The sequence below is a fragment of the Sus scrofa genome, chromosome 11, assembly GCF_054392235.1.
Source record: "Sus scrofa isolate SSC_HxYL_T2T_F1_AM1 chromosome 11, Sscrofa_HxYL_maternal_Yorkshire_Landrace_v2.0, whole genome shotgun sequence".
In the NCBI taxonomy this organism is placed as follows: Eukaryota; Metazoa; Chordata; class Mammalia; order Artiodactyla; family Suidae; genus Sus; species Sus scrofa.
This window is the reverse complement of record NC_139393.1, coordinates 5,924,207-5,949,060: the sequence shown is the minus strand read 5'-3', so window position 1 is coordinate 5,949,060 and position 24,854 is coordinate 5,924,207. Positions and strand designations below refer to the sequence as shown.

Genomic DNA, 24,854 nt, shown 5'->3' with positions numbered 1-24,854 from the left:
GAAGTCAGGATTTTTTTTCCGGGGCCCGCAGAATTAAGGGGTGGGGGGCGGAAGTCAAGCCCAGGGAGGCGGGACCGAAGGTCGGGCCTCTGATGCGCGAAGGCACCTGCCGCGAGTCGTGTGGAGCCGCACGGTAGTGCTCTCCGCACAGCGCAGCGATCGGGGCGGCTGAGCCGCAGGCCGCCCGCTAGCGGGAGTCAGACCGCATCCTCTGCCGCCGAGTCGGGCCGCCTCTTTTCTGTCTTCGGGTTGGAGAACCCTGGGATCCCCGAGCCCCCGCGGAGGGCCTGTGGCTCGCAGAGGGCGGTGGCTTCCGCGTGGACCCCGGAAGACCTCCGAGGCGAGGCTCCGCACCTCCACCAAACTGGTGGCCGAGCTGCATCGGGCCCTCCCTCCACCCCCCGCCCCCTCCAGCATCAGCTGCCTTGGCCGAGCCGCTCGCTCAGGGAAGGATGCTGCGGACTCTTAAGGATTTGTTTATGAGCACGGAGGTCTGAAAACTAGAACGTGCTCAGTAAAGATCGGTGGTTATATGAACAAGAGGGCGTTTGTCAAAGGAGCCCCGGGAAGTCTGTGCAGCTGCAGTTCCCCAGCTGCTTCCAAAAATGATGATGGTCATAAAACAACTAATATTTGTGGAGGGATAACGATTTTCTGGATACCGAGTTAAGCGCTTTATGCATATTCTTTGGTTTAAGCCTCACAGCGCTCCGAAGTGTACACCTCCGCGTTAAGGTTGAGGAAAGCGAGCAAAGTGAGCAATTTTATCAGGGTAACGGGTGGATATTTGAGCGACCTGAAGTCCAGGTAGATTTATTTGCTGGACTCCAGAGCCCCAGTGGATGTGGGCACACTCTTCCCTGTGAGTCTCCCTGATGAAAGAGTTCTCCTTATTTATTATTTGCTTTTGAGGGTCAAACCTGTGGCATATGGAGGTTCCCAGGCTAGGGGTCTAATCAGAGCCACAGCAACGCGGGATCCAAGCCGCGTCTGCAACCTACACCACAGCTCACTGGAACGCTGGATCTTTAACCCACTGAGCGAGGCCAGGGATCCAACCGGAAAACTCATGGTTCCCAGTCGGATTTGTTTTTGCTGTTCCACAACGGGAACTCCAGAGTCCTTTTTTCTGATCCACAGAATGTTCCTTCCTTGGGAGGGGCGTTATGACTGGATCCTCCCCCCCAAAAATAAACAAACCCCCAAAACAACAGACAAACTCTAACCAACAAGACACAAACCCTGTGTCTCTTAGCAAAGAAAAATAACAGCAGCGACACTAGGGAATAAGCCAATGTCCGGCGGAACCAGTGGGAGCGCCAGGCTGCGTGAAGGTGCACAGCTGGCCTATGGCGCCCATCACAGCCTGAGAGTCGGTGGATGAGCAGGCTGGCCCGGGAGGTCAGAAGCCCACTAAGTCCAGGTCATTGTGCCTGTGGCACCAGACTCTCTTGGCCCCCTGGGACCCAGGGGCGGAGACTCATCCAAAGCCACAGAAGAAGCCTTGTCGGGACCTGTGCTTTGGGAGGAACGCGATTAGGCTCTGGCCAGCGCGTCTCCCTGCCCAGCCCGGCGCCCCGCAGGATGGCAGCTCTGGTCAGCACCTGCTCAGCGACAGCCCGGGTACTCCGGACCCTCATGCCTCTGGGCTGTACGGCCTAAAATTTCATCTTCAGAATCGATTCCTAAGTTCAAAATGAAACAAAACAAACCCGAAAATCCACCCTCTGATACACTACCCCAAACCCAAACGTCTTAATTATCAGGCTTTCCCTGGTTAGTACAGGAAAAAAAAAAAAAAAGCTGCTCTAATTTTTAAGATGAATTGCTGCATGGCAAGAAAGGTTTGATACAAAGCGAAGGGGGTCAGGTTTGCTCTCTTTCCATTTTATCTGTGTTTATTAAGCATTTTTCCACAAACATCACCTGAACGCAAGTCCCAGACCCTGAAACAAGCAATCTGGAAACCACAGATCTGTTTGTAAAGAACTGTTAGGTAATTTTAAAACTTTAAATGAAGGCAACCACTTTCCCCCTAAACTCCCCCATCACATACATCTTCATTTCTAAGGATGTGGAAATCACACTGGCTCTGTGATGAGTTTCTGAGGATGCCCGGCTTGGCTCCCACACTGAGTTTTCGCTGCCCTGAGACCAGCAACTGAATCCACATTCTGAATAGAAAGCTCCAGATTATGTCCAGTTTAGTGATCGCTCAAGGGGCCATCCTTCTTTCCCTCCAGGCCCACCTCCCCTGGCCGGCAGGGGCGGGCGGGCGGGGGGGGGGGGGGGGGTCCCAACATGGGGAGTACAGGCACTTTGGCACCGCTCCTGCACTTCGGCCCTGCGGCTGCCCAGCCACCCTTGCAAGACCGTTGCACGTTGAAGTAAATGGCTCTGCTAAAAGGATTAAAAAAGAAGAGGACCGGGCATTATTCTATTCCACCAGCATCAATTTCACTAGGTCACTGAAGCCTCAGAGGTCGCCTCTCAATTCTTATTTCTAAACCTTAAGGCGTAGGCGGCAGTAAGAATGGCTCTGCTCTACGGGCAGATTAAGGCGCTGCGTCCAGCTTGCCCGCTGTGTTGGGGGGGGGGGGGTTCCAATTTGTATGGTTTTCCTGTCTTGAAGATTTGGCCTCTCTAAAGAGGTCCACGGTTCTGGAGCGCTGGGACCTTCAGGACAGCGGCGGACGCCGCCCGTCCAACAATATATCAGCAGAAGCAGCCCCGGTATTACAGAAAACGTCTCTCCTTCCCGAAGGCCGGCCTGCGTGTCCCCACCGCGCCCAGTTGGCACAGGCGCCTCATGCGCGGGTTCTCCCCTCCAGTCTGGGGTGGGCCGCTCAGCTCCTGCCGCATCGAACTGTCTGGACCGGTGGTCACACCCGGGGTCCTAGGTCCGCCCCTCCCTCCTTTGCGAGTGGTCCCAAGCCACTCGGCAGGGAGAAGCCCCATCTCTCACCGAGATTCTTGCGGTCGCAGGGGCGCGACACTGGAAGGCTGCGGCGATGCGCTAAGGCCGGGCGGCAGGCGGCCCTCTCGGGCGGCGGCGGGGACAGCCGGCGGCGCAGCACCCCCGGGGGGCGGCGGGGGCGGCAGCGCCAGCAGCTCCTCTCCCGAGGTCACCGCGCAGTCCTGCTCGGGCTCCGCGTCCCCACCGCCCGCGGCCACGGTCCCGCAGCTGCGCTTCTTGTCCTCCTCCTTTTTCCACTTCATGCGGCGGTTTTGGAACCAGATTTTGATGTGTCTCTCTGTCAAGTTCAGCATGACGGCCAGCTCCACCCGGCGCGGCCTAGAGATGTATTTGTTGAAAAGGAACTCCTTCTCCAGCTCCAGCAGCTGCGCGCGAGTGTAGGCGGTGCGCGTCCGCTTGTTCTCCTCGGGCTCTGCTGCGTAGGCACCGCCTGCGGGCGACACAGCACGTGAATGTGGCCTCCTACCCCTGGCCCCTCCTGGCTGCCCCAACCCATGCAGCCCGACCCTTCAGGCCCAGGTCTCCGGACCCCGCCCCGGCCAGCCGCTCGGGCCAAGCTCCAGCCCCCTGCACCCAAGAGCCCAGCCTGGGGCTGGCGGCCCTTTCCTCGTGTGGCTGCTTTTTCTTGGCGGTCAGAGCTGCAGGAGCTCTCTCCGTGGCTCTGCCAAGGAGGGGTTCTAGAATGCGTTCACTTAGCTGCTATTTGGGTTGATTCAAACGCACATGAGAGATACCTGAACAGGCTGGATTCTGCAAAGGCAAGAAATATCTCTAATGCAAGACTTAAAAGCTGTCTAACCACGCTCCGCATAAAGAAATCCATTTCAGATCACCACCCAGGTCACACGCCGATACAGAGCTGACATAAAATTTAGGACATTAAGCCAAACATTATGACCTGTGATGCTATCTGATTTTTCTATTGTTTACTGTTTTGTTTAAAAAAAGGTTTCAGCCCAGTAAATGGATGTCACGACTAAATGCGTGCAGTCTTCAGCTGGAAAAACCTTGAGCTGATAAAAAAAAAAATCCCGCGGTTATGACATATATTGTTATTTTATCACATCTGACAATATATCACCTCTGTCTATATAGTCGTATTGTCGTAATCAGCCCCAACTCAAGAGCTGGTAGATCCTCTGTAATTGTTATTCTAACCTCTGGAAACCCTTCTGAGTCCCAGAGAAGGTCGCTGTCCGCCCCAGCCTCCGAGGGCCTGGGCCCCATATGCAGGCTCAGGGGCCAGATCCCCCACTGGGGAGCCGAGAGCTCCCAGGACAGGTAGTGGGGTGGGTGGCAGCGGAGCCCCCCTGAGCCCCACTAATTGTTTTCTTTCTGAGCGAGATACCGACGGCACCTGGGCTGTGGGCTCTGGGGCGGCAGGTTCCACCGAAACACCGAAAAGACGCCAAAGTTGGGCTTGGCCTGGGCCGGGGGTACGTGACATTTCTCCCCTGACTGATGGCTGGCGTTGAAAAGCTAGTGTGGGTGTTTGGGGGAGGGTTAATCACGCGATACAACCCCCAGGTGGAAGGAGGCGCCCAGAAGCCAAGGTGGAGGCTTGGGTCGGAGTCAGCGGTGTCTCACTCGCTGCCGGCATCTTGGCGTCTTCCTTGGCTTGGGAGAGAAGCCAAGGAGCCGCAAAAGAACGTTGAAAAGGATCTTTTCCCAAGTTCACAAATTCAACCCACAACCTCTCTGGCCTTGGGGCCTTTTTCTCGGGTCTCACGGAAGTCCTGCGGGAGAGGCTGCGCAGGGCCCACGAGCCGAGGGGCCCTGTGTCCTGGATGAGTTGGCAGGGGACGAAGGTTGAGGATGGAGGCTCTTGGGGGTGGAATTGGGAAGATGTCAGGGCCCCGGGCCGCACTTTTCCCGAGGCGCAGTGGCAGGCGTTTGGGGTCGAGCCTTCCAGTGCGGCGGATGCGGTTCATTTTTTAGGTTGAGGGTTTGGGACGTCCCTATTGTTGTTAGTATTCGGATCTCTACTACAAATGAAAGTTGTTCTCCTAGCGGCGTGAGGCCTCCCTAGGAGCAGGCAAGCGGGTTCATAGACCTTGAAGTTTCTGCTCCTTCCCACGTTTCCAGGACGGGCCATCCAGACTGAAGCAGCATCCTACAGGCACCTGGCCTGGGCGTATGGATGCTTCCCACGGGGGTGGGGGTGCTCTGGGTCAGAGGGTGCAGGCAAGGGCCTCTCTGACCCCAGCCTTCCAGGTCTCCCCCTTCCCCCGGCAAGTCTGCCGATTTTCCTTAGTTTCTGGCTCCTTCTGTCCCCCTGCCTGAACTTAGGCTCCGCCAGGGCAGAAGGAACACACCCGGGAGGTAGGGAAGTTCTCCCACCTCAGAAGGGCTCTGATTTCAGAACGTCCATCGACTTTTTTCTCAAGAAGCTGCAAGGAGGGCTGGGAATTCGGGAGACGCGCTCCTAGTGCGGGAAGGGGGCCGCGGAGGGAGGCAGCTCCTGGCAGGAAGCTCCTGACTCAGAGCCCTGCACCCCGTCCAGAGACGCTATTCTTCCGCCTCCCAAGAATTTCGCATTTCCTAGGACTCCGAGGTCTTTGGCCCCGGCCGCGCGGGCTGGATGAGGGCGCCTCGCTGCACCCTGAGCCCCCCCTGGGCCTAGGGTGCGGCCGGAGGTGGGGGGAGATCGTGGCCCAAGTTGGGACCCTGTCCTGCCCCACACAGCCTTCATGAGAAAGTGGGGAGAGGCGAGCCCCGGGCCCGCCGAAGCCCCGCTTGGCTGCGCCTGGGTCAGGGTCAGGGCCAGGCAGGCCAGCCAGACCTGGCAGACTGGGGGCCGCTCCAGCCTCTTTCCCAAACTCCCGACTGTTAGTTGGAAAGAAAAGTCAACTATTTGCAGTGCAGGTGTGACGAGAAGTGGCTTCGGCACGGAAGCGATAACATTGTGTAGCGGCAGCAGCACAGGCCGCGCAGCAACTCGCCGCAGGCACGGGCCGAGAAGGGACCTGGGGGCCGCTCAGTGTCTGTGCCTCCGGCCCCTGCTCCGGGAAGACCTTTCCTACGTGCCGGTGCCTGGGGCCGCCCTGAGCCGCCTGTGCAAAGAGGACACCTTCCTGCTCAAACCGACACGCTGGGAAGCAGCGTGGGGAGGGCCCTTCAGACACTTTTGTTTGTTCGAAAGTGAATTAGCATCGCAGACGCCTCTCCCAGCTGCCAGCGTCGAGGGTGAGCGGCCAGTCCTCGGTCTGGCGGTGAGCCCCCTACCCCACCCCACCCCTGGCCCTGGCCTCTAGACATCTTTGCAGGCTTGGGTGCAGTTTTCCTCCCCTGATTTTCTGCACCAACCTGGTGCCCCCGAGTCGGCCTGGCTTTCTTTACTCGAGCTGCTTTGCTCAGGAAAAAAGGGGCCTGGGGCTCTGAAGGCACGCTCTGGCCGGGTAGGGAGCATCCCAGAGCCCTACTCGGCTCCCTCGGTGTGCAATTCTGGGGGCCTTGGGCGGGCGGACCTCCCTGCTGGAGGAGAATTGGAGGGTCCCGAGCCTTGAGGCTCATCAGGCCTAGATTTGCAGGGAGCGCGCAGGCTCCTGGAGTTCAGCGTATCAGGAAAGGAAGGAGCCTAAGCTCCTAGGAGGAGAGCTGAGTGGAAAGACACTCCAAGCTGGGGCCAGAGAAGTGCTTCTGTGCAGAATGGCCTTGCTAGGTTCCGGTATGCTTTAGTCCGACTCTGCCTTATCCACAGGGGCTGGGGAGGGGCCCTGGGAAGCGCTGGAAGGTAGAGGCAGCCAGGCCGAGAGCGGGTGAGGACAAAGGGGACGGGGAGCCAGGCTTACCTGCCCACTGGCCTTTCCACGCGTGAGCCTTGGTAGACTTCATCCACGGGAAAGGCGGCTGGACGCGGCCGGGCTCCTCCAGGGCTCCTGGCTCGGCTCCATCCGGGAAGGGCCCGGCGGGCGGGTGCGGGAGTGCGAGCTGAGCCGGGAGGTGGTGGTGGAGGTGCGCCACCGCCGGGTCGTCGGCGAGCGGGGGCACCTCGTACGGGGAGATGTCCGGGGGGCCGCCCTGCTCCAGCGCGCCCAGGGCGCCGGCGAACGGAGGCGGCGGCGGCGGCGGCGGGGGCTGGCGGCCCATGTACAGGCACGCAGGGGGGCTGGCGCTGAACTCTGGCGCCGGGCCCCGCTGGAAGGCGCAGGGGTCCTTGTAGAGCTGCGTGGCCGCGTAGTACTGCTCCTCGCCATTCATGACTGCCGCCAGGGCTTGGGGACCCCTGCAGGGAGCTGGAGCCGGGGACCTGGAGCTGTGCGGCGCTCCCGCTCCCGGCGCCACCCCTGCTGCTTTGACAGCTCCGCAGCGCTGGCAGAGGGAACCTGCTGCCGGCGGGGACGGGCGGGCGGCTGCCACGCCATAGGCTCCGCTGTGCCCCACGTGGCTCAGCCCGAGGCCATTATTGGCCTGGCTGGCTGCCTTAAGAAGCCAGGCCCAGGTACCCACCTGAAGGTTTCAGTATTCTCTCTCAGCTGAGTTTACTGCTCACCCCTGCATGTGCAGTTGGCAGTACTTGCCAAAGTGGGACATGCGGGGAAAATATTTGGACTTCTATTCATGTATAGAAACATACTTTTGTCATCCTTTAAACGGTCTGTGTTGTTTGTACATTTGATAATGTGCATATTGTCGCAAAACAAGGGCTTGCGAATCTCCTCTAACCAGCGATTTCAATAAACGAGAGAAAATGCTTAGAAAAAAATTGTGCATATCGGTTCAGTAATATAATTGAGAAATAGGCACATGTCAAGATTGTACCCAAACTAAAAAAAACAAAACAAACAAAAAAACAAAAACACTGTTAGGGGACACGATCAAAACTTTCTGCAGACCCCAGCTCTACAGGTCAGAAGCAGTTGGTTCTATTTTATTTATGTTTATACACAACCACGAGTGATCCAGCGTTCGCATTATGTTTTTGTCTGTGGTTTGCTCTGGGGGATTTCCGGAGTGTAAACTTTAACTTCAGAAGCATTCCCAATGGATTTTTGGCTTTTTTTTTTTAATTGAAAAGCATTATTAATTTTGATTTGGGGATGCTGGGGCTCGTTCGGCCACCTCAGAGTGCAGTTTGCTACTGGGGCAAGGGGGCAGAGAAGTAGCGTCCTCTTCTGTGGCCGGGAGGCAGGGGCGAGGGCTGGGCACAGGTTTCCAGATCCTTCTTGATGGCTCCCCACGGATCCGGGACCTCGCTGGAGTCTGTCAGCTGCAGGACGTTGACTCCCGTGTCTGGCTCAACCAAGGCAGGCCTGGGGGAGAAGCAATGTTCGGGAAAAGAAGGAAAAGCTCTGCGTTTTTTTAAATTACAACATCCGTGTTGGGCTGCCACTGATGCTGGTAACTTCTGGGCACTCTGGGCATCCTCGCTAAATAGAGACGCTTTTTGGAACCCAGAGGTGCAGATGGGGCCTCTTCCGGGGCGCGGTGGCATCTAATCCCCGGACAGGACCAACGCGGCCGACTGGTCACGCTGAAATGACCACAGTTCGCGAACCGCCACGAGGGTTTTAGACAACCTGAGCGAGTTTGCAGAAGAGCCTGGGCCAGAGGGAGCGTGAACCACAAGGAACCAGCACGAGAAATCGCCCCAGTGACCTCCCTAACCTGCAGACTATATCCAGTCTTTTGCGAGGTAGATTTTAATATATTTTTTTCCCCGGGTGGAAGGACCCGTCGTCTGTGTACGGATTGAGCGGGCTCCTCGGAAATACGCCTCCTTTTCATTAAAAAGCAAAAGCTACTTGGGAATCAGGACGTCTCTGCAGAGTCCTCCTCCGGTAAGATGCTGGTGCCGCCAACATCCGTGTTGGGGTCCGCGCGGGGGGTGGGCGCGCGCGGCTCCGGGGCTCGTGGGGGCGCCGGCTCCCGAAGCAGGGCAGGTCGAGAGCGAGAGCGGCGGACGGACGGTGGGGGGAGACCCGGCGATCTCGTCAGGGAAAAGGGCCACCTGCGGTCCTCGGGGGCCGGGGTGCGAAAGCCTGGGACCCGCACCTAATCTCTCAATGAGTCCATTGTTCGCGGCGTCCGCGGAGGACCCGCGCTATCACCCGCCGCGAGTGACCACATCGATCAGGAGGGCAGGGCCCAAGGGGGTTGCCGGGCCGCGGCGTGTTGACCCTGGGAGATAATGTGCCGAGCCGCGGCGGGTTGACTTGGCGACGCGGTTATGAGCGGGCCGCAGCTCGGCTTGGGACAAAGATCGGCCACCTTCCCCCTCCCCCCCTCTTCCGCCCCCTTGGCCGCTCAGCAGCCCCTCTCCCCGGCCTCGGTTGCAGCCCCCTCCTCCCCCTCCGCTGCAGCCGCGCCTCGCCCTCCCCTCCTCCCCCCTCCCCGTGTTTACTTTGCACTTCTCGTCTAATTGCACGTTTCGGTAAATTGGTCTCCATTTCGATGCTTCATTTGCTCCCATTTAATAATTTTGCTCGGCCCTGCAGAAAGAAGAGGCACTCAGCAGAAAGCAAATCCCGCAAAATCCGGGAACCCCAGGCTGAACAATAACAACAAAATGTGGCTGGGGGGGGGGGCACAAAATGTGCGGCGGGGGTGGGGGAGGGGGGCGGCTGAGGGTGTCCTGTGCAGACCCTCCCACGCTCACAAGGGGCCTTTTGCCCTGCTGGCTACCTGAAGAAGTGGCCCGGGAACCCGAGGTCACACAGCCATTTGCTGTCATGATTATTAGGTGGGACCAAACGAAGAGGGTTTGGGGATTGGCTGCTTATAATTCAGGCACATATAAAAGACGCACCCGCAGAACCGCCACCGAGCTAGAGGCGCGTTGTGTTTCTGCTGTGGCTGTGGCTCAGGGTGTCGTAAAGTCGCCAAGTCCATTACAGGTGAAATGGTTTCCGCTCTGAATCCCCGCTGACGCCTGCGCCCCCTTCGCCTCCCACAGGCCCGGGAGCGATACGGAGCCATTAGGCCAGCGCCTTCCCGAGCCATTTAACAGCAGCTCTTATGGATAAATAAACAAAAAAGGCTGTAAACCAATTACAGTGTGGACAGTGAAAAAGTCGTTTATTAGCAGGACGTCCTGATGGCCCTCGCTGATATTGGAGGGCCTCGCCTGCCCCCTTCCCCCGCCCCCATTCTTTCTCATCGAGTCTTGCTCGGTGGCTTCACCAGCATGCCAAGCACCAAATTTGGCTTGGCGAAAAGAAATTTTAAGCCAGCCTGTCCCCTTACAAAGGAAAAACAGGACGTGAACAGCATTTAACTCCGAGGGGGTGTTTGAAATGAATGTGTGCGGAATTTAATTTATTAGAGCACATTCACTTTTAGAGTTGATTTGCTGCTAACAATAAAAGCCAACTTAAACTCTGAGTCCAGGCACTAAAGCACTCGCTGCAGTGATGTGCGCGTACTAAGGCTACTCCTTCCATAACGTACTTGAATCTGGTGGCTCCGCCTTCCCTTCCGGGGGCACTTACTCTGGCAGTTTTCCTTCCCCCAGGGCAGTCGGCCTTCCTTCCTACTGGGGACTTTCTCAGAGCCTGGTACCCAGATCGGACTTGTTCAGGCAGAAGGCCCTTAGACGGAGTCAAAGGTTTTCCATTGGTTCCTAGGGCAAAATAATGGAGCAAAACCAAGTGGAGAGTAGAAATTATTTTCCAGATAATCTGCCCCCCTCCATCATATAGATAAAAGCAGCCTAAAAATCTACTTTAATTGGATGGTTGTCTCGCTCTCTGCCTCACTGGCCCTCTCTTTGGTGAGAGAGGAGCGGAAGGGGCAGTATGGATTGAGACACCCCCCCCCCCAACACCAGCTCTATCCTCCTGTTTTTGTTTAATCCTTTGCAGGCCCTTGGTTTACTTTGCAGCTGAAAGGAGAGGTGTGAACAGAAGTGGAGACTCCAAAGGGGTCAAAGCCTGGCCCTTGTCCAGTCGCTGCAGCTCAGGGCACATCTCTTAGGCCTGCTCTCCCCCAGGCTCCCATCTCGGCTCTGTCACCCAGATATGCAGTCTCCAGAAACCCCAGGCTCTGTCATTTCCCTCCTCACCTTTTTTTTTTAAGGTTTTAATGAAGTCTAGTTGATCCACACCGTTGGCCTGTGCCGTCTCATCTGGGTCCTGGGTGACCAGCTTCTTGCTTCCATTGAGGTTCCCTTTCTTTGTCTCCCCCCCCCCCCCCCCCCGCCGTTTCCTGTGACTAATCCTTTGTTCTCCTGGGCACCTTACCTCCAGGTTGTTGCTGGAGCCCATAGGAGCCTTGAGCCACACTTTCTGGTCACTCCAGCCACCTGCCTGAGCCGTCCAGCATTTCACATGGTTTGTTTTCAATACTATGTATTGATCAAACACCTGTATAACCCTCGCTGTGTGTCTGTCTGCAGTCTCACTGACAAGACCTCAGTGTAGAAATACGGTTTGGCTGCGGTGTGCGACTGGAAGGGCTTAGGAGTGGCAAGGAGCTATATTCCAAATCTGCCCGGCACAGGCCGGGTTCCTTGGCAAGTTACGTACTCCACGGAAGCCTTCTGTCCTTATTTGTTAAGTGAAAACCACAGTTGTACTCCTGAAAATAGACCCATTGCAGAGAGTAATAATAACAGCAAACACGAGGAGCCCGGCCCTGTTTCAGGTATTTTATTTCAAGCACCTTCAAGTATTTTCCTCACGGAAATCCCACGAGGTGGATACGATGAGGCCCATTTTGCTGTGGAGCAAACTGAGGCATAGACGTGTTAAGTCACCTGCTGGGTTAATTCACACAGCCGGCCAGGGGCAGAGCCTGGATCCAGGGCGAGGAGGTCTGGCTTTAGCGTCCGTTCTCTTGGCCATGATATTATGCCGTCTTGCTGTGTAGTAGCACGTGGGAAGTTGTGTTTTTTTTATTATCATTATTTTTGTGGGATTTCAGTGAGGCAGGCTGGCTCATGTTCCTGGCACTTCATAGGCACTGGCTAAATGGTCAGCTCTTTCTTTCTCCCAGCATTCCTTTTCCTGCACCTGCAGGTGTTTAACTCTTGGCAATGGCTGCGTCCAAAAGAACCACAGTGGTGTTGCCACAAGCCCGTGTCTAAGGACATTCCAGGGAGGCCTGGAAAGGGATAACCAGGGACACTGAGAGGACGCTCCGGGTGGACATAGCCCTGTGTTTTAGGGGAATGTGCCCAAGTGGAGCCCTGCTTCAGGGGCGCGGAGGAGGGGGAGAGCTGGGTGGTACCCAGTGCAGCCAGCCCTCAACACAGAACAGGGGTGGGAGCTGCAGGGGCTTTGTCTCTACGTCCGGGGAAGCCTGAAAGACACCTGAGCTAATCACACCCCTCGCGGGATCCCCCCGCTCCCCGCCGTTGGGGAGGACTGCGTCCTCTGAGCCTGTCCGGTAGCCAGAGGCCCTTCCCACTGCTTCGCCAGGTCCCTCCACCTCCAGGTTGGAGAGGACACCCTCAGGCACAGGAGAGAAGAGTGATTTTGGTGTCCCAGTCTGAGCAGGGCTACAGTCCTGCTCCCGCCTGCTTTCTCCAGGTCACCAAGGTGGTCCCGTGCCACCGGGGTCTTCTGGGAAGATGCTGGGACAGCCCTGTCAAAGGGCTTCCGCTGTGTGTCTCCCAATCTAAGGCCCCCAGGAAAGCGTTCGAGGTAGAAATCTATTGGGGGGGAGTTGATGTGGGAGAGTCAGCTCCAGGCTCAGAAGGCACCGCAAAGGCCTCACTCTCGGTTGTCTGCGGCCGATCCCTGCCTTCTCTTGCAGTGGTTACAGGAAAGGCGCATCGTTTGAGCCGCGTGGGTCGAGTCATTGGGTGGCTAATAATGCCATTCCTGAGCCCGGTCCCAGACCTGCTGAAGAATCACGGGGGCGGGGGGTGTTTGGGGTGGGCGTCGGGACTCTGCATGTTAAACACACCCGCGGCCATTCTTCTGCACGCTGAGAATGGAGACCCCCCCCCCCAACAAACACGGAAACTCAGGTTATTTGCTACATGACAGCTCAGAGATCATCTTAAAGAGCAAGCATGCAGCCCAGATGCTCAGATGAAAATACACCCCACGTCCTGAGTTGGCTGTGAGGCGACAGTGGGGAAATGTATCAAGAATGTCCAAGTCAGGAGTTCCCGTCGTGGCTCAGTGGTTAACGAATCCGACTAGGAACCATGAGGTTGCGGGTTCGATCCCTGCCCTTGCTCAGTGGGTTAAGGATCCGGCGTTGCCGTGAGCTGTGGTGTAGGTCGCAGACGTGGCTCGGATCCCACGGTGCTGTGGCTGTGGCGTAGGCCGGCGGCTACAGCTCCGATTCAACCCCTAGCCTGGGAACCTCCATATACCTCATGGGAGCGGCTTTAGAAAAGGCAAAAAATAAAATAAAATAAAAATAAAAATAAAAAGAATGTCCAAGTCAGCGCAGAAGGCCAGTTATTTGAATCTTTCCACGGACAAAACCCATGCACATCTTGGACATTTTCCTCAGAGGTTATGGATTCAGACCTTTGCATAGCTGTTTCCCTTCTTCCACGTGCTTGCTTTCTTTCTGGGACTAAAGATTGAGAAAGGTCTGTCTTTGACGTTGCATTTCCTCCCACCGAGCTCTTCGGGAACAGCGGGACTCTCCTCGGGGCAGTGATGTGGCTCCGGCGTGGGCTGCTCGAGGTTGAGCCAAACGGTTCCAGCTACAGGAGCTAACACGTCAGGGCAAATAAAGGGAGACAATAAAACCGGAGCCCATCGATCCATCTCCAGGCAGCACCATTAACGCCCGTCTTAATGCCGTCTGCTCCCTACCCTGAACATGGCCAAATAGCTTCCTTTAAAGGTAAATGAATTTTATATAATTTGCAGCTAATTCCATTTAATTCTGCCCACATGAGCAGGTGATAAGGGAATGCGAAACCGGTCAATCACACAGGCTAAAAGGGGCACTCGGGGGTGGCCAGTGTTTGATTTCCAAGTGGTCTGGCTCAGCGCTGAGAAATCCAGATTACGACGAGCGTGTTGGTTTCTTGGTTATTTGCTTTCTGTTCTCCTAGCTCCCGAGTAAAGAACAGTGAGAACACACTAGGAGCCCATCTGTCACAAGGAGGCCGGTTACAACAATAACAAGGACTCCTTTTCATAAAACCATTCTTGGTCTGAGCAACTCCGCAGGGGCTGCAGGGAATCAGGAAGAGTAAAAATGCTAGAATCAATAACAACTGTGTTATCTAGTAACTTAAACAACCCTTGCCGGCTCGGATGGCAGAACAGGCTTTCTTATCTTAGAAACAGGAAAACTGGCTGGATGGTAAATTATTTTTCACAAAATGTTGCTCACTGGATTCGGTCTCGGGACAAAGTGTCTAAAGGCAGGAGCCATGCCAAGTTCTAATCGCTTAGACACAGTCTTTGCAATCGGGAAGGAGTTTGGGTCGTTCAGTCGAATCTGTCCTGTGTATTCTTTTTATTGACTAGGACCCCAGCGATTGTACACGTTATTTGAATGTTGAAAAGCTGAAATGCGAAATTCGCCTTGAAATGGTGGGATCCTTTAGTCCACTGGATGTTTGTTCTTACATCAGCCCTCGTCCCTCGTGGGCACTTCTGATTGGTTTCCCAGTTCACCCCTGAGTCTTCCGAGTCAGGAAATGCTCGCTCTTCTGAACAGTCTCGCTGAAAAGCAGCAGGGAGTGAACCTGGCTTGATTCGGATGTTCTCCGTGTTTCTGTCTCTGCGTGTGAATATCGATGACTCAGCTCCGGAGTCAGGAAACATATCTTGTTCTGAAGAGAGCCCTCTCCCCTCCAGGGCAGGCGTCCACAGCAGCAGCTGCCTGTCGGCACTCGGGCACAGAGATTCTTCTGGCTGGAGGGACAGTCGAAGCTGAGGGGCTTCCCTGATCATGTTTGTCTGTCTTCAAGGCTCCAGTTCACACCTAAGTTGTTGCTGGATGCTGAGCTTTCAGGACAGACACAATCGGGAGTTCCCGTGGTAGCTCAGTGGTTAAGAACCTGACATAGTGTCCGTGAGCGTGGGGGTTCGATCTCTGCCCTTGCTCCGTGGGGTGAGGATCTGGCATTGCTGCAAGCTGCGGTGTAGCTTGCAGATGTGGCTTGGATCCGATGTGACTGTGGCTGTGGCTAGCAGCTGCAGCTCTGATCGGATCCCTAGCCCGGAACTTCCACATGCCGCAGGTGTGGCCACAAGAAAGAAAGGAAAAAAAAAAAAAAGGCTTGTCATCCTAACACCTTATATAGGGTGTCCTTAAAGTCTGAACACAAGTGCATATATGCCATTCTGTGTTCCATTTATATAAAAAAATGCATGTCTGTGCATCCCAGATTGTGTGACCAGCCTGTACAGCAACTGACGGGATTTCTACTGGTTTGCTTGGGAAAAGGGCACACACATGTATGGACCTAAAATTCAACTGAGGGGAAGAAAATCCTTTCTCTTTTTACTAATGCTGTATTGTACAACGTAATCAATCAGCGTTGTCTGCTTCATTTACAAAGCAATTTATTAGACGCTGCCACCGTGGTCACAGTCAAACCATGAGGTTTCTGAAAGTTGGAGGTAGAGATTGCCACGAAGCCAGATAAACAGCAGTGTTTTCTTCCCTTCCCAGCAAATTGTGACAGGTGATAACGAAAAGGCAAACAGAGTCTCCAGCCCCTAGCCTGGTGTTATCTGTCTCCTGGCCTGTAATTACACAGAATTTGGAGTTTTCTCAAGAGACTGGAGGGGCACTATCTACCTTTTCGTATTCCTATGACCAGTAGCCAAAGTGAGATATCACAACTGGAGAAACCCAGTGGGGAAAAGTATTTGCTGGGAAACACTCACATTTTGCCTGTTTCTCCTGCTGGGTTCCTGAAACTCTTCTGTTTCAGCCCCAGGGCCATTTTGAATGAGAGGCCTGATCTTATTCCATCCAGTCTTTATAATATTCCTGGACTTTGCTTCTCCGTGTTGCTTGATGTGAGGAGAGAAAAGACCTGGAGATGGTGGGTGCACATTTCAGCCCCCCAAAATCATTTCACAAACGCGAATGGTGTTTCAGTGAGTTTTTCCCCAGTGTGTTGGGTAAACGGCGGTGGCATGGTCTTGAAAGGAAGTAGGCAGTAGAAGGACCCAGCCGGCTCCCATTCTTCATCTAATTTAAGCTCCCTTTTCTCATAAAACGTACTTGCAAAGACTCCATCTGGTTAAAGAAAATCTCTAATTGGGAGATAGAAGCAAGCAGCACCCCAGCTCCAAATTTTGCCCCAACCGTCGCATCTCTCAAGTTACTACATGTTTCACAAGTGCCATCCCCTTTCTGTCACCCTCTCCTTCCACAAGCAGCCCCGAAGCCCCCTTCTTCAGTTTATACCAAGGAGTCCTCATAGTTCTCCCCTTAATCGGTGCCTGAAGGGAATACCTTGTGCTGTGGTCAGTCAGCAACGCTACTGAAGCCGTGGTTCTGACTTTGTTGTTTCAGCCAAGTAGCTCTTGGAGGTTGCCAGAAATGCCACACGTCATTGTCCCGGCAACATGCACAGGTGTGTACGCACATAGGATTCTGCATGAGGTTTCAGGACGCCCACCGCCCCGGCCCCCCTGCCCCCCCATCGCCTTCCTTCCCGAGGCTGGGTGCCCCAGACCGCTCTGGCTTTTCACCTCCACCTCTGGAATCTGGGCGGCTGGATGGTACTGCGCCTGAGCCGGGACTCTGCAAACGCCGCTTCCTTGTAAATATTCCCAGCGATCACTGTTTATTTGACTGGATACTCGGGCTGTGTACAGAGGACTTACACGATAGATAAAACTTGCTCAGCTTTCTGACTGTCGTCACCTCCTCCATGAGGTGAATAAACGTAATGAGGTCAGATGGTGAGCTGGGGCGAAGTGAAGTCATAACGCCAAGGTTTCTTGGGAATTCGTGGACTTACGGGCACACGGAGGGGTGACCTGGTTGCCCTAAATGGGCGTTGGGTTCAAGATTGTTCTTGGCTTCCTCCCTTCGAGAGTATCTCTTCTGAAGGTCTGCTCTGGACCAGGCACCGTGGCAGGCTTTGGGGACAGACAGAGGAAAGCACAATTCCCATCCTGCCCTGAAACTGTCGTCCTTCCATCTCTTTCTGGAGGCGGGTGAACGCACGACTCACGGAGCAGCCCTGGCTCTCCTGAGTGGCCCAGTTTTCAGTTATTTCCTGAAAGCGGGTAGGGTAGGGTCCGGCCCCATCACCTACTCGCAGTTTGACTTTGGACTCTCAGCTGAGCGAAGTTTAAATTTCTCCTCCACCGAGTGGCAGCTCGGCGGGTGGTTAAAAGCGTGGACTCTGGAGCTGGACGGTCCTGCTTTGAATGCCAGCGTCACTACTTAGTTGCATGACTTTGGGAAAGTTCCTTAATCTCCTCTGTGCTTCAGTTTCCTCTTCTGTAGGATGAGGATGTTAACAATAGCTACTGCGGAGCTGGACCCCAGGAAGTACTAGGGAGTGTGTGAGCAGGGTTCCAGAAAGAACACACAGATGGAATGTCTGGCTCTTCCTTCATTCGTATGCAGCAAATATTTATGGAATGTGCCTGCCCTGTGCCACACACCACGCCCAGTCCAGGGGATGCCGTGGTACAGTCTGCTTTAAAGACCCTCTGGTCCAGGAGGGGAATCGGGCAGCTCGGGAGGTCGTTTAAGTGCAGTGAGATGCTCTCTGTGATGGAGACAGTGCAGGCTGTGATGGGAAAACCAGGGCAAGGGCACAGCCCCCAATCTAGGGCTGCTTTCCTTCCTGCTTTATGAATTCCTCAGCTAAGAAGCACTCTTCCATCTCTATGGGTTTTTTTTTTTTTTTTTTAAGGGCTACACCTGCAGCATATAGAGGTTCCCAGGATAGGGGTCAGATCAGATCAGAGCTACAGCTGCCAGCCTATACCACAGCCACAGCAACGGCAGATCTGAGCCACGTCTACACCACAGCTCACTTCAACGCTGGATCCTTAACCTACTGACCGAGGCCAGGGATTGAACCTGCACCTTCATGATTTCTAGTCAGATTTGTTTCCGCTGTGCCACGACAGGAACTCCTCCTCCTTTAGGATTTTACTCAAAGTTCTTTTTTTTTTTTTTTTTTTTAGAAGCTTAAAAATTGGTGTTAAAAACCATGAAACCTAAAATCTGCCATGTTAACCATTTCTAAGTGTAGAGACTGGTAGGGTTAAGTCTGTTCACGTTGTGGCATAATCCATCTCCAGAATGCTTGGCATCTTGCAAAACAGAAACTGTACCCATTAGGCAGAGCCTCCTTGCCGGCCCGCTTGCATCTCTCACAAGCATCCTATCTTAATCTATTTCTTGCCAAAAAAAAAAAAAAAAAATCCTGTACCCGTTAAACCACAGTCCTCGGTCCCTCTCCACCCAGCCCCTGACAACTACCTTGCAGGCTTTCTAACTTTCATGCCTCTTCTTCATCACGTGAACCTCTCAGCCTTCTGTCGTCATAGTCACTGTCAAAGGATGCTGTTTTCGGTCATGGGTTCCACCTGGCTGGAGACGTGCCTCTGAAATAGTTCTGCCCTTTCTAGTACCACTGCTGCCGTCAGGAGTTCTAGGAATTCACGAACTTTGCTTCCTCCAGAAAATAAATTGCTGTCAAGCGAGCAGGGTTCTAGGAACAGGCTTGTTAATCACTGGGCTGGTGGGGGTGACTAAGGCTCACTGTGGACTGAGCCCCGAGCGCACACCTGGGGTGTGGAAGGCTTCTGGAAAGATCTGTCTCACGTAGGTTATAAGGAAACAGGGAAGTAAGGAGACACATGCCCGTACAGGGACCCATGTGGCTTAGACGTCTTTAAGGACCCAAGCTGTGCACGCCAGGTGTGTCGAACAGGATGGCAGCAGTGTTTCATAATACACGTGCAACAATGTGGAGCATGGACCACACACCAGAGACTAAAGTCAGGCGATCAGTTCAGAAGCTCTTCGGGAGAGGTTGAGATGTGAGAGCCTGTGGTCTAGAATCACAACGCAGATGGAGGAAAAGGGCAAATCCCGAATTTCACAGGGGGCTGTGGGACTTGGCGACCTTTGGACTAGGAAGCAAAGGAAAAGAGGTAGGAGGTGGGAGCCGGTGTGAGTGCTGAGGCAGTGCAGCCCCTTGGCCCGTAGGATCTGGGGTACATCTCACGACATTCCCGTGAGCTGAATGTCATCACCCCCCATTTTACGGCTGAGGAAGCAGGGGTTCCAAAAGTTGGATGAGCTTGCCCAAAGTTGTATGATGAGCCGCTGGCTGGGTCATATATATGGACCCCGAATCTGTGCTCTCTTATTGCGAAGGTGGTGGCAAGGCTGCTAGTTTGGGCCACTGAAAAGAACATTTTCCTATGGACAGAAAAGAGGGTGTTGAGGGGACCCATTTGGAGGGAACGATAACGACCAGTCTGATTGGAATAGGCTGAGTTTGGGATGAAGGTGGCAACGTACATTGGAGGGGCTCGCAGGCATTTGGAGATGAACTGAGCAAGAGAACAGGGCTGGGCGAGTGGAGAGCTGGAGGCCTTGGTGCTGGTTGGCTCACTGGAAGGTGACAGCAAAGAGAAAGAGGAATCAGTACAGTTGGTAAAGGAAAGTTCATGAGACTGTTATTTGGCAGAAAAATAGTACATGTGCCCAGTGCCGAAAAGTGTCACCAAACAGTGGGGTCAAGGTTGTCCTTCATGAGTCTGGAAAGTCACTTAGATGTTCCTAGTAGTTCACCCTCCTAATCTCAGCGCGAGTCCCATGACGTGTCTACTGTCTGCTTCATACCCAGAGTCACCGGGTTCCCACTTTCTGTCCTTTCTTCCTCTTAAATAGCCTAGATTTGATCTTTCCTTCATGCCCGCGGCGTGGCTTCAGGGAAGACTGGGTCTCGTGGTGCTGTTGTGACAGGTGTTCACTTGGGCCCCCTCCACCTGTGTCTTCACACCCCCCGCCTGCGTATGTTACCACGAGAATTGTTTTCCTTACACTGTGATTTTTATAGTTTCTTAAACTAAAATCTCTTTTCTCCACTGCGTATAGAGTCAACTTCTTAGCAAAGCCCAGCAAGTCCTCTGATTTGGTCCCAGCCCAGTCTTCAAGTGGCCTTTCCCACAAACCCTCCCCTTCCCGAGCGCCAAATACTCCATCAAGTGTCCCTTCTCAGCGTCTCCCGGGGCACCTGCTCTCACAGGACCACCAGCTACTGCCGGGATGAGCGCTCTTCCACGCGCCATCCTGGCCAACTTCTGATGATCCTTCGAAGGCCGACAAAGTGGCAAGTGGCATAGAGAGACCACTGGGGCACAGAAGAAAATATTGTTGAATCTGCATTAAAGAGCAAGCTAGAGGCACCTGTGATCCATGTGATTGTAATTGTGAAGAAAAGGCATAAGGAGAGCCACTTTTTTTCCTCATTTCTTGTTGGATGTCTCTAGCTGGGTGCACTGCTGGGATACTGATGTCCACAGAAGTGTTCTCACCTCTGTTTCCACTGGCCTCTCATCTGTAAAAAATAACTGCCCCTTGTCATGGTCACTTGCCCGCCTCACCCTTGGCTCAGGACTGTGTCCGCAGGGCGGATGCCCTTGGCGTTCTCGGAGCCTCAGGATGTGTCCTGAAGATCTGGAGGGGGAAGAGGCAGATTTCAGGCTTGATCGTTCCTAGAGGCCAAGATGGGTGATTGAGATGGGGGCACAGAGGAGTTCCCGCCGTGGTGCAGCGGAAACGGACCCGACTAGGAACTGTGAGGTTGCGGGTTCGATCCCTGTCCTCACTCAGTGGGTTAAGGATCTGGTATTGTCGAGAGCTGTGGTGTAGGTTGTAGACGCGGCTCAGATGTGGCGTCGCTGTGGCTGTTGCTATAGGCCGGCACCTGTAGCTCCGGTTGGACCCCTAGCCTGGGAACCTCCATATGCTGCAGGTGTGGCCCTAAAAAAAATAAATAAATAAAGGCAAAAAAAAAAAGGGGAGTGCACAGCAGACCAGCACACATGATATGCCAGTGGACTTGAACTTGGAAAGCCTGAGCAAACTGAAATGCTGAAATGCTGCTTTGCACTTAGAGCCAGGAGATGTGCATCTCAGACCTGTCCCTGCTCTTTAGTGGCTGTCACCTGCAGTGATGGACCGTGGTTTAGAGGTGGAAGTCAGTGCAACATCTCGGACATAGAATCCAGCAGCCGTTTGCAGCGTGGTATCTGCAAGGTCAGCCGTTAGCAGAACGTCTGGTGAAGGACATTGCCAACCCCTGAAAGAATTATTTGAAACTCCAGAATCTGTTGCCCTTAATGAAGAATTAGTGAAGGCAAGCTTGCCCAGGGGGGGCCTGGTGCTGAGCTGGAAGGGTTGCTGGAGGGAGACCACATGCTTGCCAGCTTTAGGTAAAGTTGAGGGATTACTGCAGGTTTATTCAGACAGTGACATGTCTACAGGCTGGGGAAGGTCACGGATTGACGGCCACCAGAAGCTAGGAGAGGCCCGGCATGGTTTCTCCCCCAGAGCCTCCCAGAGGAATCGAGCCTGCTGAGCCCCGCTGACCCTCCCAAACTGTGAGAGAATAAATCCCCGCTGTTTTAAGCCACCCAGTCAGTGATCGTTGGGGATGGCAGCCCTGGGAAATGAAAAGAGACAAATCTCGTTTTTCTTACCCAGGAAATGACAATAATAATACCTCAAGGGGTTGGTGTGAGGATTGAAAGAGAAATTGTTGATGGAGGTACTTGGGTATCATTTCCAGATTCGTCCCATTTTTGTCCACTTCTTTTTTTTTTTTTAAAGGGTGCACCCTTGGCATATGGAGGTCCCCAGGCTAGGGGTGGAATCAGAGCTATTGCTGCTGGCCTACACCACAGCCACAGCAATGCCAGATCCAAGCCGTGTCTGCGACCTACACCACATCTCATGGCAATGCCAGATCCCCGACCCACTGAGTGAGGCCAGGGATCAAACCTGCATCCTCCTGGATACTGGTCGGATTCGTTTCCGCTGTGCCACGACGGGAACTCCCCATTTTTGTCCACTTTTGAGCAAATCGTCTTTTTTTAAAAAAAATCAAATGGCTTATCTCATTCCTCTTCCCTGCTTCACTCTAGAGCCTCCAAGGTGAGAGTGAAAAAAACTTCCCAGTGCAGAGGTGAGCATACCTGGTGGCCCGGTGAGTTTGGGACCGCGACTAAGATATCTTCAAACCTCTGTAGCCTGCAAAATTCCACTTCACATCAAGGAGGTGACTAAGTTCTTAGTGGCTGCTCCAACTGGCTGCCCAGGAGTTATATCATTTCTGTAGCCAAGTGGCCTCACCTCTGGCATGCAGGTGTGTCGTCTCACTGGGAGCCATTTCTTTTTTCTTTCTTTTGTTGCTTTTTAGGGCCACACCTGCAGCATATGGAAGTTTCTCAGCCAGGGGTCAAATTGGAGCTGCAGCTGCCCGCCTCCACCACAGCCCCAGCAAGGAAGGATCCGAGCCACATCTGCGACCTACTCCACAGCTCACGGCAACGCTGGAGTCTTAACCCACTGAACGAGGTTAGGGATCCAACCCGCATCCTCCTGGATACTAGTGGGGCTCGTTACCACTGAGCTGCAATGGGAACTTGCCAGTGGATTTTTTTAGTTTTTTCTCCTGAAGCTTGTTTTGTGGTTTTGAAATTGCCAAGCTTTCTTAGGTCCTTTGATTCAGTTTGATCTCAGTCCTTATCAAATATTCCTTGGTGTCAGGCCCTACTGTCCTGCTCAGTTTGTAAAATATGTGCCACTCGGCTTGCAGGCTGAGCACGATGGGCACATCCTCGGGTTGGGTTCTAGAAGGACAAGATGTGAGGCAGGTACCGGTCCTTCGACTGAGCAGGGATGACCCAGGACGCACACGAGCAAGCTCCACGTGTCACCTTCTCACCCTGCGGCGAAGGCAGAGGAGAGAGCGATGACAGAATCGCCAACACAGATGGTTCAGCCGTGTGAGTTTCACCGCACTGTGAAACCACGTGGGAAGAAGTGCCTTCGCGGGAAGAGGAGCAGGTGGCACCAGCTACGTTAGACTGGTTGTTTGTGTCTCTCGAAATTCACATGCCGAAATCCTGACCCCCCAGGGTGAGGGTCTTTGGCGGTGGGGTCTTTGGGAAGGCGCTTAGGTCATGAGGCTCGAGATCTTGTGAGTGGGAGTCTTGTCCTTATAGAAGAGAGCCCAGAGAGGGGCTCCCACTGTGGTGCAGTGGGTTAAAGGATCTGGGTTGCCTCGGCTGTGGCATAGCTTGTAGCTGTGTCTCGGGTTCATTCCCTGGCTCAGGAACTTCCATGTGCTGCACGTGTGGCCATAAAAAGAGAGAGAGCAACCCCAGAGCGTTCCCTCGTGGCTCAGCAGGTTGTCCGGTGTTGTCACTGCTATGCTCAGGTTGCTGCTGTGGCTCAGGTTCGATCCCTGGCCTGGAACTTCCACATGTCACAGGTATGGCCGCCCCTAAGAGAGAAAGACCCCAGACGGCTCCTTTGTCCCGCTGTCACGTGGGGACACAGCGAGAGGAAGGCTGTCTGTGAACCGGGAAGCAGGTCCTGATTGGACATCGAATCTGTTGGCGAGATCTCGGGCTTCCCAGCCTCCGGGACCGTGAGAAATAGGTTGCTGTCATCTCTACGCCGCCCGGCCGGTGGGTTCTGTTATGCTAGGACTCAGGATGGGGCTGCCGGCAGCCCGCAGTGCATGGCTTACAGTGGCTCAGTGCGTCTGGTCCAGGGGTCTCAGATCCCTGTGAGGGGAGCCGAGGCCCCTCCTCACCGACAGGGTAAAGGCCAGGCCTCTGCACTCCTCTCTCCTCGGGGCTGGGCACACAGCAAGTGCACAGTAAATGCTTATTGATTGGCTGTCTCCCTCCTTCCCAATCTTTGCTTCCTTTTTTTCACATAGTCCTCACTTAAGTGTCCCCATTTTGCTAAGTCCTGGGGATTTAGAGATGGATTAGGCAGAGCCGCTGCTCCTGGTTGTTTTATTGACTTGGCACATTCTAGCAAGAGATGCCTTACTGGTTGCTCTTCTCCCCACACTTCTTCCCGATGCAGAACAGGTGCTAGACTCAGAGGCCTGACAGAAGGACGGACAAGTGAAGGGCTGGGCTGGGCTGGGCGAGAGGGGCCAGGGCCGACGGTGGGGGGAAGGCAGCTGGGGAAAGAGGAGAGGGGAGCAGGAAACTTTTTGCAGGGATTGATTTCTAACCCAACCCCCTACCCACATCGATAGCCTCCGCTGAGCTGGTTAATTATCAATTTTCATGAGAAAGCCAAGCTGCCTTACTTTTGGAAAAGCTTTTGAGGACAAAGCAGGCAATGCTAGGCCTCCAGGTCACCAAAGCATTTGCCTTTTGCAGACTCCAGTCATTAGAGTAATCGCTGCAGCAAAATAGACGTTTCACCTTTACCATCTTTCATGGGCCTTGTTTTTTTCCCCCTTTCCTTTTTCCTTCCTTCCTCCCTCTCGTTCTCTCTCTCTCTCTCCCTCTTTCTCCCTCGCTCCCCTTTTTTCCCTCTCTCTTCTTTCCTTCTTCCTTCTTTTTTTTTTAAATGATTTTTATTTTTTCCATCTTCCTTCCTTTCTCTCTTTCAGTCTTTCTTTCTTCCTCTCTCTCTCTCTTTTGCCCCAAGTCCTACAGAGTTCCTGGGCCCACCTTCTTTAAAATTGATACAATTTTCTGGAGTTCCCGTCGTGGCGCAGTGGTTAACGAATCCGACTAGGAACCATGAGGTTGCGGGTTCGATCCCTACCCTTGCTCAGTGGGTTAATGATCTGGCGTTGCCGTGAGCTGTGGTGTAGGTTGCAGACGTGGCTCGGATCCCGCGTTGCTGTGGCTCTGGCGTAGGCCAGTAGCTATGGCTCCAATTCGACTCCTAGCCTGGGAAACCTCCATATGCCACAGGAGCGGCCCAAGAAATAGCAAAAAAAGACCAAAAAAAAAAAAAAAAAAAAAAAAAA

The 24,854-nt window shown here is 54.0% G+C and overlaps 2 protein-coding genes and 1 long non-coding RNA gene across 8 annotated transcripts in view; 1 reads left to right on the top strand and 2 right to left on the bottom strand.

Moving 5' to 3' along the window:
- LOC110255797 (uncharacterized) overlaps positions 1 to 24,854 on the bottom strand; it is a 440,685-nt gene that overhangs the window by 13,186 nt on the left and 402,645 nt on the right. The window lies entirely within an intron of this gene.
- Positions 1 to 24,854, top strand: part of LNX2 (ligand of numb-protein X 2) — a 370,946-nt gene that overhangs the window by 22,920 nt on the left and 323,172 nt on the right. Inside the window, exon 1 of one of the 5 annotated variants that reach the window (XM_084981346.1) lies at positions 8,526 to 8,612. The exons of 3 other annotated variants lie outside the window; for them this stretch is intronic. The gene's annotated coding sequence lies outside the window, so the exon portion shown is untranslated. Of the gene's footprint in view, positions 1 to 8,525; positions 8,613 to 13,509; positions 13,730 to 24,854 lie in introns of those variants that run through there. One more of the 5 variants, XM_084981342.1, reaches the window with a different exon arrangement.
- On the bottom strand, positions 1,898 to 7,354 carry PDX1 (pancreatic and duodenal homeobox 1). Its single transcript, NM_001141984.3, is given in 2 exon segments — positions 1,898 to 3,407; positions 6,769 to 7,354. Coding segments are annotated over 2 exon segments (855 nt in total). The 5' UTR covers positions 7,178 to 7,354; the 3' UTR covers positions 1,898 to 2,961.